This window comes from Oxyura jamaicensis, chromosome 1 (assembly GCF_011077185.1).
Source record: "Oxyura jamaicensis isolate SHBP4307 breed ruddy duck chromosome 1, BPBGC_Ojam_1.0, whole genome shotgun sequence".
NCBI lineage: Eukaryota > Metazoa > Chordata > Aves > Anseriformes > Anatidae > Oxyura > Oxyura jamaicensis.
The window spans coordinates 123701337-123713351 of record NC_048893.1 but is presented as its reverse complement, the minus strand read 5'-3'; the positions used below and the strand labels follow the sequence as shown (position 1 = coordinate 123713351).

The following is a 12015-nucleotide window of genomic DNA, read 5'->3' as shown; positions in this document are numbered from 1 at the left end:
ATTTCTATGAGCAGCAATTAGCCATGGACAGTAAGATATGGTGTGAACTCTGAAATCTCATTGATTTTTTAATTTATCTCTGCTTTGGTGCCATAATCTGAGGACAGACAGCCTGAACCTCCACTTGTGACAATAGCTCATGAGCAAAACACAAAGTTGCTGGAAACCCTATTTCAGACTCCAGGAAGGCTGTGATAGGTACAGAGTCCAAAAATGTGTGTAAAAACTGGAGGATGTCACAGATTAAATGAATCTAATTAAACACGGTGGTAGGGTGACAAGCCTTCTAAGAACAAAAAAAAATGGACAGCCAGGTTATGGCCTGAAAAACAAACTAGTTCAATGAACTCATCAATTTGGCAGGCAGTCTGCACGGGGATGGCAGAAGCAACATACTCCTGGAACCATGGCTTAATTACTGAGATGATAAATAAGGTTATTCCAAGTGATCTGCCTGATCAATTAATTTTTCTATTTTTGGTCTCTCACAAAAAAATGTGTATACATATATATATATATATATGAATATTTATTTGCAAACATATAAGAAGCAACATCGTTTCTTGGCTGACACAGCAATGAGCATCTGACTGCTACTCCGTTTTGCACACATGTATTTCCCAGCTAACTGAGAGCAACATGTGAATTGGAAGGGCTCTAAGCAAATATGTGAGTGCTGTTTTGGAGGAGATTATTAGGATGGTGTGATTTAGGACTGAAAATCACAATATTTACCATTTGACTACAGAAAATAACAAGATATATGACATCACCAAAAAAAAATCCAAAAACCACCAAACCGAACTCTATTGTCAAAAGAATCAACAGGCTCATTATGCCAATCAACTCTCCTCCTGCTAGGGCATTAGCCATCCCTTCTTGGTCACAGCATCTCCCTCCCTCTGCTCGTGCCCATGCATATAGGCCGTCAGCTCGACTGGACAGATGATCAGCCTGGAAGAAAATAGAAGCCCCCTTGCAAAGTGATTAATTGCCATCTGGAGCAACTCCCTGACCCATATGGCTGACTGTCTGCACAAATGCTGGTGCTAACGTAAGGGAGGCTGCAGGAATGGGCTGCCAGGAAAGGGAACCTGCCCCTTCCAGCTGCAGCAGCAGCAGGACAGATTCAGATTGGTTTAGATGGATGGTGAAAACACACTTGCTGTAGGTCTTTTAGGGCTTGTCTACTCAAAGGAATTGACTCCTCAGTAAACTGTGTAATCACGTGTACATCTAAATAAGCTGTGAAGCCTTTGGAGAAAATTGACAGCTATTCTCTGTCTCACATGTACTTCACTTCTCCTATTGCCCTTGAAGCCCTAACCTGCCTCGAAGGAAGGAGGATTGTATTTAAATGGAAAAAGAATCATTACCACAAAAAGTCAGTGAGATGCAGGAGATGTAAGGCACTTACTCAGAACAGAAAAAAAAGAACCCTCTTCTGCTAACCAGCAGCAATGGAAATCTCACGGGACTCACTTTATAAATCTACAGCAGTTTTTCCCCCTAGGGTCAGCAAAAATTCTGCTGGTTCTATTTTTATTCTAATTGCCTAAGGTCTATCGGCTTCTGGAAATGGATACCAGGAGGTCTTAAAAATATTTGCTATCTTATTAAATTGAACCGATTCAAAAAAAAAAAAAAAAAAAAAAAGCTTCATTAAAGTGCCTTTCATCTGAAGCTTCACATTTCTTCATTATGCAAGTAACTCAAAGTCTATTCCATGGATTATTTCATTATGTGAACTTTCTGCAAGAAAGCTATATGAACAGCTATATGAGATAAATCTGTTAATTTGAATTAGCTGATATAGCAACTCAGAGATAAAATGTTAGCACTCTGACCATCAACACAGCACCATCATCACTTTAAAAACCACCTTGCCTTCTAAGGTTTTAATTTAATTACTGTTACAAGTAAAACTATTTCAAATATAATGATATTAAGTAAAAAGAAGGAAGTATTTTTTCTGTGCTAGACATAACAGTGTTTGGACAAATAACAACGAAACTGTTACTGTCTAGATCTGCCTTTTCACTTAGTTAACATGAAAACTGAAATATGCATGAAAAAATGCATGGTTTATTTACTTATAAAATCTGGAGTTAGAAAACAGAGCAGTAAAACACTCACCCACAACTCTAGGTGAAACAATGTTTAAAATATTCCAGGCAAAAGGAAGAACAAAAGAGGACCTGCCCTGTTCCATGCCCAGCCAGTGAACTGAACGTTAGAATATGTATTGGTGCTGCCAAGAAGACATCACTTAGCTTAATCTAAAGGTCAGAGCAAACACTTGTTTTTTCGAGCATGCCCAGGCAATCAGCAGGTGTGGACTACGTTGTGGAAAATCTGGGCAAGCATGCTCAAAGCCAAGGAGTCCAAAAGAAGCTGTGGCAGGAGCACATGGATAGAAGCGTAAGCTCTCAGAGATGCACAGCCAAAGCGCTTCAGTATAATGAAACTGGCAGCACAAGGCAGGCACCGGTTCTTTATTTTCTGTGTCTCAGATTTCATGCCGAGAGCATTTGTTTAATGAGCCATATGTAGAGGAATGAGGGGAACTAATGCCTAGATTTTCTGTTTTATTCCACTTTATCCTATACTCCAATCTGGTACTTAATCCGCCATCAGTTTATTTGAACACCACTAGTTCCATGGCAGCTAATTGTTCTAACAGTTCAGTAGTAAAATTATTTCTATGTCTACACTGTACTATTTCTGCAAGATATGCAGATTGCCTATTTTACACAACTGCTTTTTTTTTCTGGTTTTCACCCATTTCTACCCACTATGCATAGAGGTAGTCTACAGTGCACAGCCCAGAAGCTGATGACCATAATGTAGCCATCTAGATTAATTAGGATTGTAGGTGAGGCTTTTAACTTCTACTGCCTCTGCTTTTCCAGGCTCTTGCAGAGATTAAATGTATCCAACAGCTGTGTTTGCAAGCCCAGTTTCTCAGTGCTTCTCAAAGGCTGCAACTACCTCTGATTAAGAGCATTGTGTAACTACAGAATAACAACCAACATTAGAAAATAAATCACTTGATAACAGCTTTCTGCAGCAGCATCAGCTTATAGGACATTCTATGAAGACACATGTATTGTGCTAAAAATTGATCCCCAGTGATCTAGGCAAACAGACTGAAAACCAAGCTGACAGTACTTGAAATGTGCATTGTCTAACCCTGTTCGTCAATACAAACCAGTGCTCTGGCTAAGATGGAACGATTAGGTAGATTAAATAAATCAAAAGGAGCACAACAGACTTATGTAGATGTTTCTCACATATTCTTCAGTGGAAACTATGACATCTCAGCAACGGTGTGTTCAGCAGTAGAAATGAACTAGCAGTGACAAGGCTAAAACTGTAATTCTTGAGATGGTTATGTTGCAGCCAGATGACTAGAAGGCTTTTTTCTTTTTAATTATTATTATTAAACAGTTTACTGTGAAACAAACAGTGACATTAACTGCAAAATTAAAATTCTATTTATTTTTTTTTCCATTAATCCCAAAAGCACTGTACAGAGGAAAAACAATACCTCGCGTGAGTCACAGGCACAACTGGTCTTTCTGGCCGTCTTGGGGGCAAGGTACCAGGTCTATTCACAGAGTTTGCTTTGGGTGGCCGCGGTTTCTTCGGAGGTATAGCAGGAACTGAAGGCTTCTGCACGTCTAACTGTTTTTGCTCTCTCTCTGGTCTTTCTTTAAATCAATTATTTCCAGAGAAAAAGAACACAGGCATTATTAAGTGGAATTAATTTGCACTCAGAAGTCTATAATTAAACAAGAACCCTTCAACTGTAGATATACCATAAACAAAGAATAAGCTTATCTCCTTTCCTCTTCTGCTCTAAATCATTCTTTATTTAACATAAAGTGTGTACCACAAATCGTTTTGCACTGACTGCATGTTCCGCGTGTAATTCCTCATGTCTGAAATGTGTGTGCAGTATCTGAATGTGAGTGGCAGTTTTGATTTTAGTAACCCACTGGTTTCGCAGTGTGTGTGAAAAGTAAGAATGTCAAGAAATTACATACTATGTGGAACGATTTCCGCTGAGTAGAACTTATATCAAATTCTGTTATGAAACCAATATTAAGTTAAAAGGTCATGAACAAAGATAAAAATGCTGGATTTTCTTAATATCTATTGAATAACAAAGAGAAATATGATTGGGGGGGGGGGGGGGAAGGAAGTGTGTTTCATGTGAACTACAGTTAAATGAAAATACAATAATTAAAATCTAGAAATATTTGGAAGAATGTAAACCCCTCTGCAAAATCAGACTTTTTATTTAGTCTTTTAAGCAAACTTAAGTGCTGATTTTTTCAGTTTCCCCGTTCAAAACTGGATCATGTGCAGAACAGATTATGCAGGTGCCACAATACTGAGATCCAGTGCCAAATGTGCAACATCTGTATGTCAAGTACATTATGCATTAATAACTGTGAATAATATGATCTAAATTTGCATTACAAAGCAAACATAGGAGAAGCTAAACACATTTGACACACCATGGGAAACGTGATTCTTCTTAAGGAAAGGACAAAAACATCGAAGAGACCAAAGTTTCACTCCCTGTAACCCGATGTGTCAACACCCCACTTCCCTTGACAATGATGTCTATGATGTGTTGTGGATATTACACCTTTGTATACACCTAAAAGGTACTGGGAATGTAAAAGGGTATTACTAAATGGGCTTAGGTTTCCTTCTGAAAGGATTATGGAATAAATCAACAGAAACCTGTCTTTCCTGAGAATACTAGCAGAAATACTGAAATAAAATTGTAGCATAATGCAATTTGTTGTCTGCCTTTAAGAAAGAAACAGCATTCAGACACCTAAGGATTAACTTACCGCTCTGCTTCTTAAGTCATCCAAACACTATACACCATATGCACACATATGTGGTGACATAACAGTGCAGGAACGTGTAAGTCAAATGCTAGGTAATCTTGTAAAGACGTAAAAGTATGTGGTATCTACAGTATGTATTTAAGAATCAGAGTTGAGCCCAAAACACAACCCACATTAGATTTGGAATAGTCCAGGAAGTGATTGTTGCTCACAGGCACACACCCTTTTTTAGTACACTTAGACGTGCCAGCACACAATCATTGGGTCCTCTGCAACACTGAAGCTTTACAAGTGCATTGTGTAATTTTTACACACTTATTCCTATGAGCATACAAAGTGTTTCAGTGCCTAAGAATCTACACTATGTATTAGGGATGGGCTAGGCAGTGCACCAGCACACAGCTTAAAGGAAGATCCCATGCTCAACCATACTGCCACAACACCCTGAACAGTTCCCATCACTCCCCAGCATTTCAGAAATGTAGGCATGACTCCTATTGCCTCTTTTCAACATTTAGAAAAATTACAGCTATTTATACTGGGGGACAGCGATATATTTAAATGTCCACCATTTTTACAGTTGGCTTTGTAAATCCAAAATGGAAAGCAAAGGTTTTATTGATAGATAACCACAAGAACTAACGCACATTACCAAAAGTAAAGGTGTGTAGATAGAAGTGCTAAAACACCTGTCAGATCACTAAGATATTTATCCAGAAAGAGCTCTTGGTGCAGTCTGAATGTTCTGGCACTAAATTGTAAGTGCATAATATATATGTAGTCATGTGCATACACGTACCTTTTAAAAGACTGCAAGTTCAAATACTTCATAGTTAAGAAATCCCATAATTAAAATTGTCTGTAAAATCTCATAATCCACTTAAATGTATGAAACTTGACACCATCTTCAATTAGACATCAGTATAACTATTTTCCCCAAACTACTCAGAGTGCACCATGAACACAATGAAACAACTAAAGCTTGTCACTGCTCAATGTGGTACAACGAAACAATAAAGCTTTGCTCTGTGCAGTACTATGCCTCACTTCTTGCAATGTTCTAACCTGGCTTTGAAGACTTTTTTATTATTTTATTTCTTCACAGGCTTGCCTATGACATTTTTGGCAATGATAATGGGGTGATTCATACACTTTAATGACTGTATCTTTACAAAACCCCACTGTGATGCAGAAAAGCAGGGTTGACAGTTTTTGACTAGAGAACCAAGGCATCCAGAAGTTAAGAAAAAAATATGCACTCATCTGGGGTCTCGTGCTTGATTGGGAACCTGGGTTTTAATGAGCACAGAGCTTTAGAAAGCTTTTTCTGTACTGAGCGTATCTCCCCTTGACGTCAGTTGAGGCTGCAATCACTTACCACCTCTGGATTGGTACAACTGAATACCCTGAATTTAGCCTAGAAACAACAGTGTGATCCTTTCCAAAATGCATATAATCAGAGAGGTACCAGAGTGGGAAATAAACAACCTAACAATGTAGGTAATGAAAACTAACTGCTGAGGGACTAGGCTATGAGGATGTGCCACATGTACCCCGTCTATCTGCAGAGAGCAAATTTCATACCTTTTTCTTCTGTTCGATTAGGAAGACATTCTGGTCTTTCTGGAGGCACCTTTTTGACTTCATGCTTTCGATCTGTGGTACCTGTCAAAGAATGGAGAATTTGCAATTCTGAGCATGCCAACAAGCTACCATATAAGGCCACATAAGATTTAATTTTGCAGCTTCATAGGCTTTTATTTTTTTAGTCTCCTACTTTAAAAAAAATCTTGCTAAAACTGAACATAAATCTAATTTCAAATATTTGATTATACCATAAAGGACAGAAAACCAATTAATGTTTTCACATTCAAGTTCACTCTTTCCAAAGATTAGAAATCAAGAGAGTAGGAAATTTCAGACCATTCTGTGAAAGAAAAGTCAATCACTACAGATTTTTATACGTGGACAGATATTTAAAATTTGTAGCCTTTTAGCTTTGTAGACATACTTAACTGAAGAGCCATTCAACAGTGAGGAAAATCACTAGGATTAACACATTGGGCATTTCTGCCAAGAGAATGCTTAATATAGATGTATACAACGTTTTACTTTATATTAAGTTAAAAAAAAATACTCCGTTATACCTCTAACACTAGTTGATCGATTCCACACATTAGAGGGATGGGAACACTAGTACCAGCAGTATTCTGTTACTATTTTATGTGACAGCTTTTGGCCTAGAGGTACAAACTTCTGCCTTTTTCTGCCTCTGTAGTAGAGACCCTGACATACTGACTTCTGTTGCTCTGAAGAGTATGAGAACTAGTGGGAAGATTTTGCAAAAATTTCCTGGCACATGCAAGACGTAATCTCCTAGTCCCCAAATTATAAGAAATGCTTTTCTGGGTATTGGCTTCACCGTGTTGGCTAACCACTAGGTGCTAATGCCATTTCAACTTAGCAGTGTTGAAAACCGCTTTAGGTAACGCTATTAGTATTTCAATAAAAATTGCAGTAGGTGACATCCAAGAAAAGCAAAGGAGGCAGGGAACACAAGGCATTTTTTTGCCTCAGCCTATGCTATGCAGGTCTCAAATACATTTACATTTTCTGGATGTGCAGTCATAACTCTTTTCTGCAGCTGGTTCCTAGAAATCAGTACTCAACAGCACAAATCGCTCATCAGTGGTGATTATCGACCATTGTTTCTTTATATAACTGCACTGTTGGACAGGCAACAACCTAACATGTCAAAAACAAAAACAAAAAACCATATTGAATTGCCATAAAACTACTTCACTCCTGAGAGGAACTCTTGATATAAACCAATTTAAGCCTTTCTGAAGACGAGTTATGCAAAGCACAGGTCAACTTCTTGATAACCTTACACATACTAGTGGGTTCAAGGAAAAAAATGACACTAATTACAGAAAGATTAATGGTCATCGTTAACACACAGAGGGACATTCTCAGGTTGTATCTAAAACAAGGGATCTACGGACACCTATGGGCTTCTAGATGCAGGTGTTCTCCCAACCTGGGTTGTGACCCCATATTAATCAGTCCCCAGGCAGGCACCATGAACCTGGCTTAGCTGCCTGGAGAAGGTCACCTGCAAGGAAACTCCACACAAGTCCCCAGAAGCACTCAGAGGAATTTTCCTACCCTTCAGTCTAGATGCAGTGGCACTGCTTACCCCAGATACCCAGTGAAATGCCTGCTGCTTTTACATGACCATGTAAGAAACTCATGCTCTTAACTTTGGTTGCCCAGCTTTCACACATTGCTTTGTAAAGTGTCCCAACAAAGATGGCCCTGGCAGTCTACTGCTGTGTATAATTTGGAAATACAGCTAAACTTTCCACTAAACTATAATACAAACTAGACATGTCCCTTACATGTGCGGGACTTGTACTACAATGCCCGATTCTAATTCTCTGCTGTGATTTATGCTCTGCATCAGAATAAATTGATATTTAGACTGCAATTGACAGTTCTCACTTTATTCATCATACTATGACTAGTTAAATATGCAGAAACCTTACTGGAAGTTATTATATACCATCACCAGTAAAGCCTGCCATGGGGATGTGGTAAAATAGAGTGTCACCTTGGTAAGGTGATAGTTTGACATAGCAGAGGGTATCAGGATGGTGATAAACACAGGATGATTTTCACCTCTGAATACATATCAGAAGAAAGACTTGTGCATAAACTGTCAGGACTAGTCAAACAGTGAGTACAAAAACAAAGAACAGCAGTAGTCTTGGCTGCTGTATTCATTTTTACTTCTGAAAACAGGCACATTATCTTGCTGTGGTGACACAGCTAATGCCTTGGATGTAAATAGGAAAAAACAAGTTGAAATTATTACTCTCTGATTTTACATCAGATATATATGAGAGGAGTATGAATTGAAAGAAATATAACTTTTTATAGAGCTTTTACAAAACATGCACCGGGCAGTAACTTTAGGGTCTCTCTCTCACACCTTTAATGCGCAGCCACCACTAGATGGCAAGGTTACACTGCTCTCTTTTGACACACTGTGAGATCAATGGTCTTGAAATCAAACCTACGCTTTTGGCGTTTCAAGACGGTGAGAGGAACAAACCATGGGTGCCAATAAGGAATCTAAATATTTATAGTCTTATTTGTGTAGTCAAAGAACTGCTTGGCAAAATCAAACCATTTAAATTATAACCTATTGATTCTCAGCAAATTGTACTGTGGTGTAACTTGTTTATTCTACTAATGACTGGGTCAAGACTGTAGGAGAGGGAAATTTACTTTTTAAGCCAGTCAGAGCTGGAACTGACTATGTAGACAGAAAAAAAATCTGACTAGATTGGCTGGTTGTTTTTTTATTATTATTTTTTCTTTTTTTCTTTTTTTTTTTCCCTCATGATTTTGATTTTACATGATCAGAATAGGAGTTCAGTTTCTGAGGTCAGACCTGTCAAGTGTGTTGATACGTCAGCTGTTTCTGAGTTCCATGAAAAATATAAATCATGCAAATTTTAAGAAATTGTGCAGATTTTTGTACTGAGAGGTCATTTTAAAACTACAAATGAAAGTGGTTTCAGCTCTAAATATTGAGACACAACTCAGTCTAACATGCTCCAAAAACACTCATAGATTTGGAAAACATAATCAGCCCCTTAATACATTTGCAACACAATTATCTACGTAACCAGATTCAAGATAATACCTTCTATATTTATGTTTGTAAAGTACTGAAAAAACAGGAATCTAACTATAGCATAGAACCTGGAGACAGACAGCTGGCTCCAGCTTTCCTGCAGGTTTGCAAGAGTTAGATTGAAACTCAGATGGAGGCACTGAATTACAGCCAAGTTCTCTAACACTGTCCTAGGTATGGAAAAAAATCTCTTGAGAATAGATCATATCTACAGGTGTAAAGTGAATGTGGTTTCCTACCACACGTATGATTAGGCTCCAGCATTTTGTGTTTATACTGCAGAGACATTCACACCATCAACTTCAGTGAAGAAATTGAACTGAAGAATTTCTAATAACTACAGTATCAGGCTTGCTACCAATGAACAAGAGATAAAATACATTATTTTAAAATGTGCAGATGGTTGCTTGCAGAACATTTAAAGAGCACACAACAGTCTTTTGGGGCTACCTCATCTTTTTGCATTTTGATTCTGATTATTACTTGTTATCTATACACCTGCTATATATGAATTTTGACATATATGAATTCTATCTAAGTTTGAATACATTTGCTCAGACTGAGATGTGCTCACTGGTATGTCCCATTCAGAATCGGCTGTAACTTACCTGATCCTTGTTTGATGACAGGAGCTGATGGAGGCGGTGGTTTCTTCGGTCTCTAAAATTTAATAACAGAAAAAAAGAGATCACTTCAAAATGCCTGTGAATATCACTCACACAAAGGTTGGATGCAATCATAGACTGCTTAACATTAAGAATTACAAGACTTGAGAACACAGATCTGTCACAAAGTTCCCCAGAATAACTCCATACAATGCATTTTAAGAGAGAAAATAGCATTAAAAAAATAATCTTTCTACTTTTGCAATTGAAACATCCTGCTGGAGGAAAAAAGAGTTCAGCTTATGTGCCTGAAGATCAGAGAAAAGTATCATCTTTGATTTACTGAACCTCACTATCTGAATTGTCATCTACATTCACTTTCTCTCCCTACATCTAATTTCTTTATCCAGCTAGTTTGTTTTTGTTTTTGTTTTTCCCCTCTCACTCTGTGTCCCTGCTCTGCAGTTTTGTTTCCTTCTTGTCCAACCAGTCCGTTTCCTTTCTGTGGACTTCACTTCTAGACTGTCTCCATCACCTTCTCGGTTATCTTAACCATCTGCAGAGCCTTGCAGTTCCTCCTTGCTCCTCCATGTTTCTCTGAGCAGGCTTAATGCTCCTTCATGCTACCTCCTTCTTCGATTTTCCTCCTCCTTCTCTTTTGCCTTTTCAAAACAATACAATTTCCTCATCACCTTCCAGTTAAAGTCATCTTGTCTAAGGAACCACAGGATCCTTACTGCTCTGCTGTGTATCAAAGTTAATGTTTTACTTTTAGTAAGGAGCGAGCTTTTTAGTGAATCATCGTATTACTTGCCCATCTCAAACACTTGCTGTGCTTTGGTTTGCCTCATAGACAGGTCTCAGGGGTCATGGAATAGAAGCCTTTCAGGTGAGAGCTAAACCAAAAGATATGCTGAAGGAGTGCACCTCATGTATTCCAGCTGCTGATGGTTGGACAGTCAATGGGGCTGGGCTTGAACTAGTCCAGAATAAAATACCAAGAAAGTGTTGGATCTTCAGCATCAACTATTTCAATCCACCACCATTATGAGCCAACCCCCCTGCTGGTGTAGGCTGGGACTAAGCAGTGAAAAGAAGAGACCTGGGGTCGACCACGTGTGGGAAAGAAACAGGATGGGAAAACTGAGGACTGAATAAGGAGACAGGAAAAGATCCCGAGCTTTTGTTCAACAAGCAAAACTACTGCAACGCATATTCTTTCAGACTATGGGATGGAATCCAAGGTTTCTGGATCATATCAGAAAATACCTGGCAAAACCTCTGGAAAAAGTATCCATTTCCTTCCCTTTTAGTACTGTTTCAAGCAAAGAAAGACAGTCTTTAGTTCTACCAGTTACTTACTTACATGGCCATTCCTAAAATCAATAAAATTTTATTATCAATTTTTACAGCAAACCTCGCTGCAATTTCTAAGTGCCTGAATATTTAATTTATTCTACAAATTAAATTCATCATAATCTAAAGAGTAAAAATACTTAAAGACATACTTTTTTTTTTTTTTTTTTTTTTTTTTTAGTTTAGAAAGACTGAATAAATTTCACCACCAAAGAAAATGGGTAAGAGGGAAGTTTTTTCTTCCATATTACAATTTGAGGGCAATTTAAGGTTTATGATTCCTGGCTCTTTTGGATACCGCTTTCTTTTATTACTAGGCCTAAAGCTAGAATATACATTCTGATATGAAATTGCATGCTAATCTCCAACAGTTTTTGCTGCTTTTCTACCGTCATTTTTAATAATTATCATGTTAGCTTCTGTGAGTTGGTTAATAGTTCCTTTATTAAGCTTTCCAAGTTGTTTAATTTTTGCCTCT

General features: G+C 38.0%; 1 protein-coding gene across 8 annotated transcripts in view; it reads right to left on the bottom strand.

Moving 5' to 3' along the window:
- SH3KBP1 (SH3 domain containing kinase binding protein 1) overlaps window positions 1–12015 on the bottom strand; it is a 222977-nt gene that overhangs the window by 20996 nt on the left and 189966 nt on the right. For all 8 annotated transcript variants that reach the window (XR_004749331.1, XM_035321155.1, XM_035321408.1 and 5 more), the window contains 3 exons: window positions 10185–10236; window positions 6456–6536; window positions 3551–3713 (listed from right to left, as the gene is read on the bottom strand). Coding sequence is in view for 7 of the 8 variants with exons in the window: in XM_035321155.1 (XP_035177046.1) it covers window positions 3551–3713; window positions 6456–6536; window positions 10185–10236 (296 nt within the window). In the remaining variant the exon portion in view is untranslated. The remainder of the gene's footprint in view (window positions 1–3550; window positions 3714–6455; window positions 6537–10184; window positions 10237–12015) is intronic.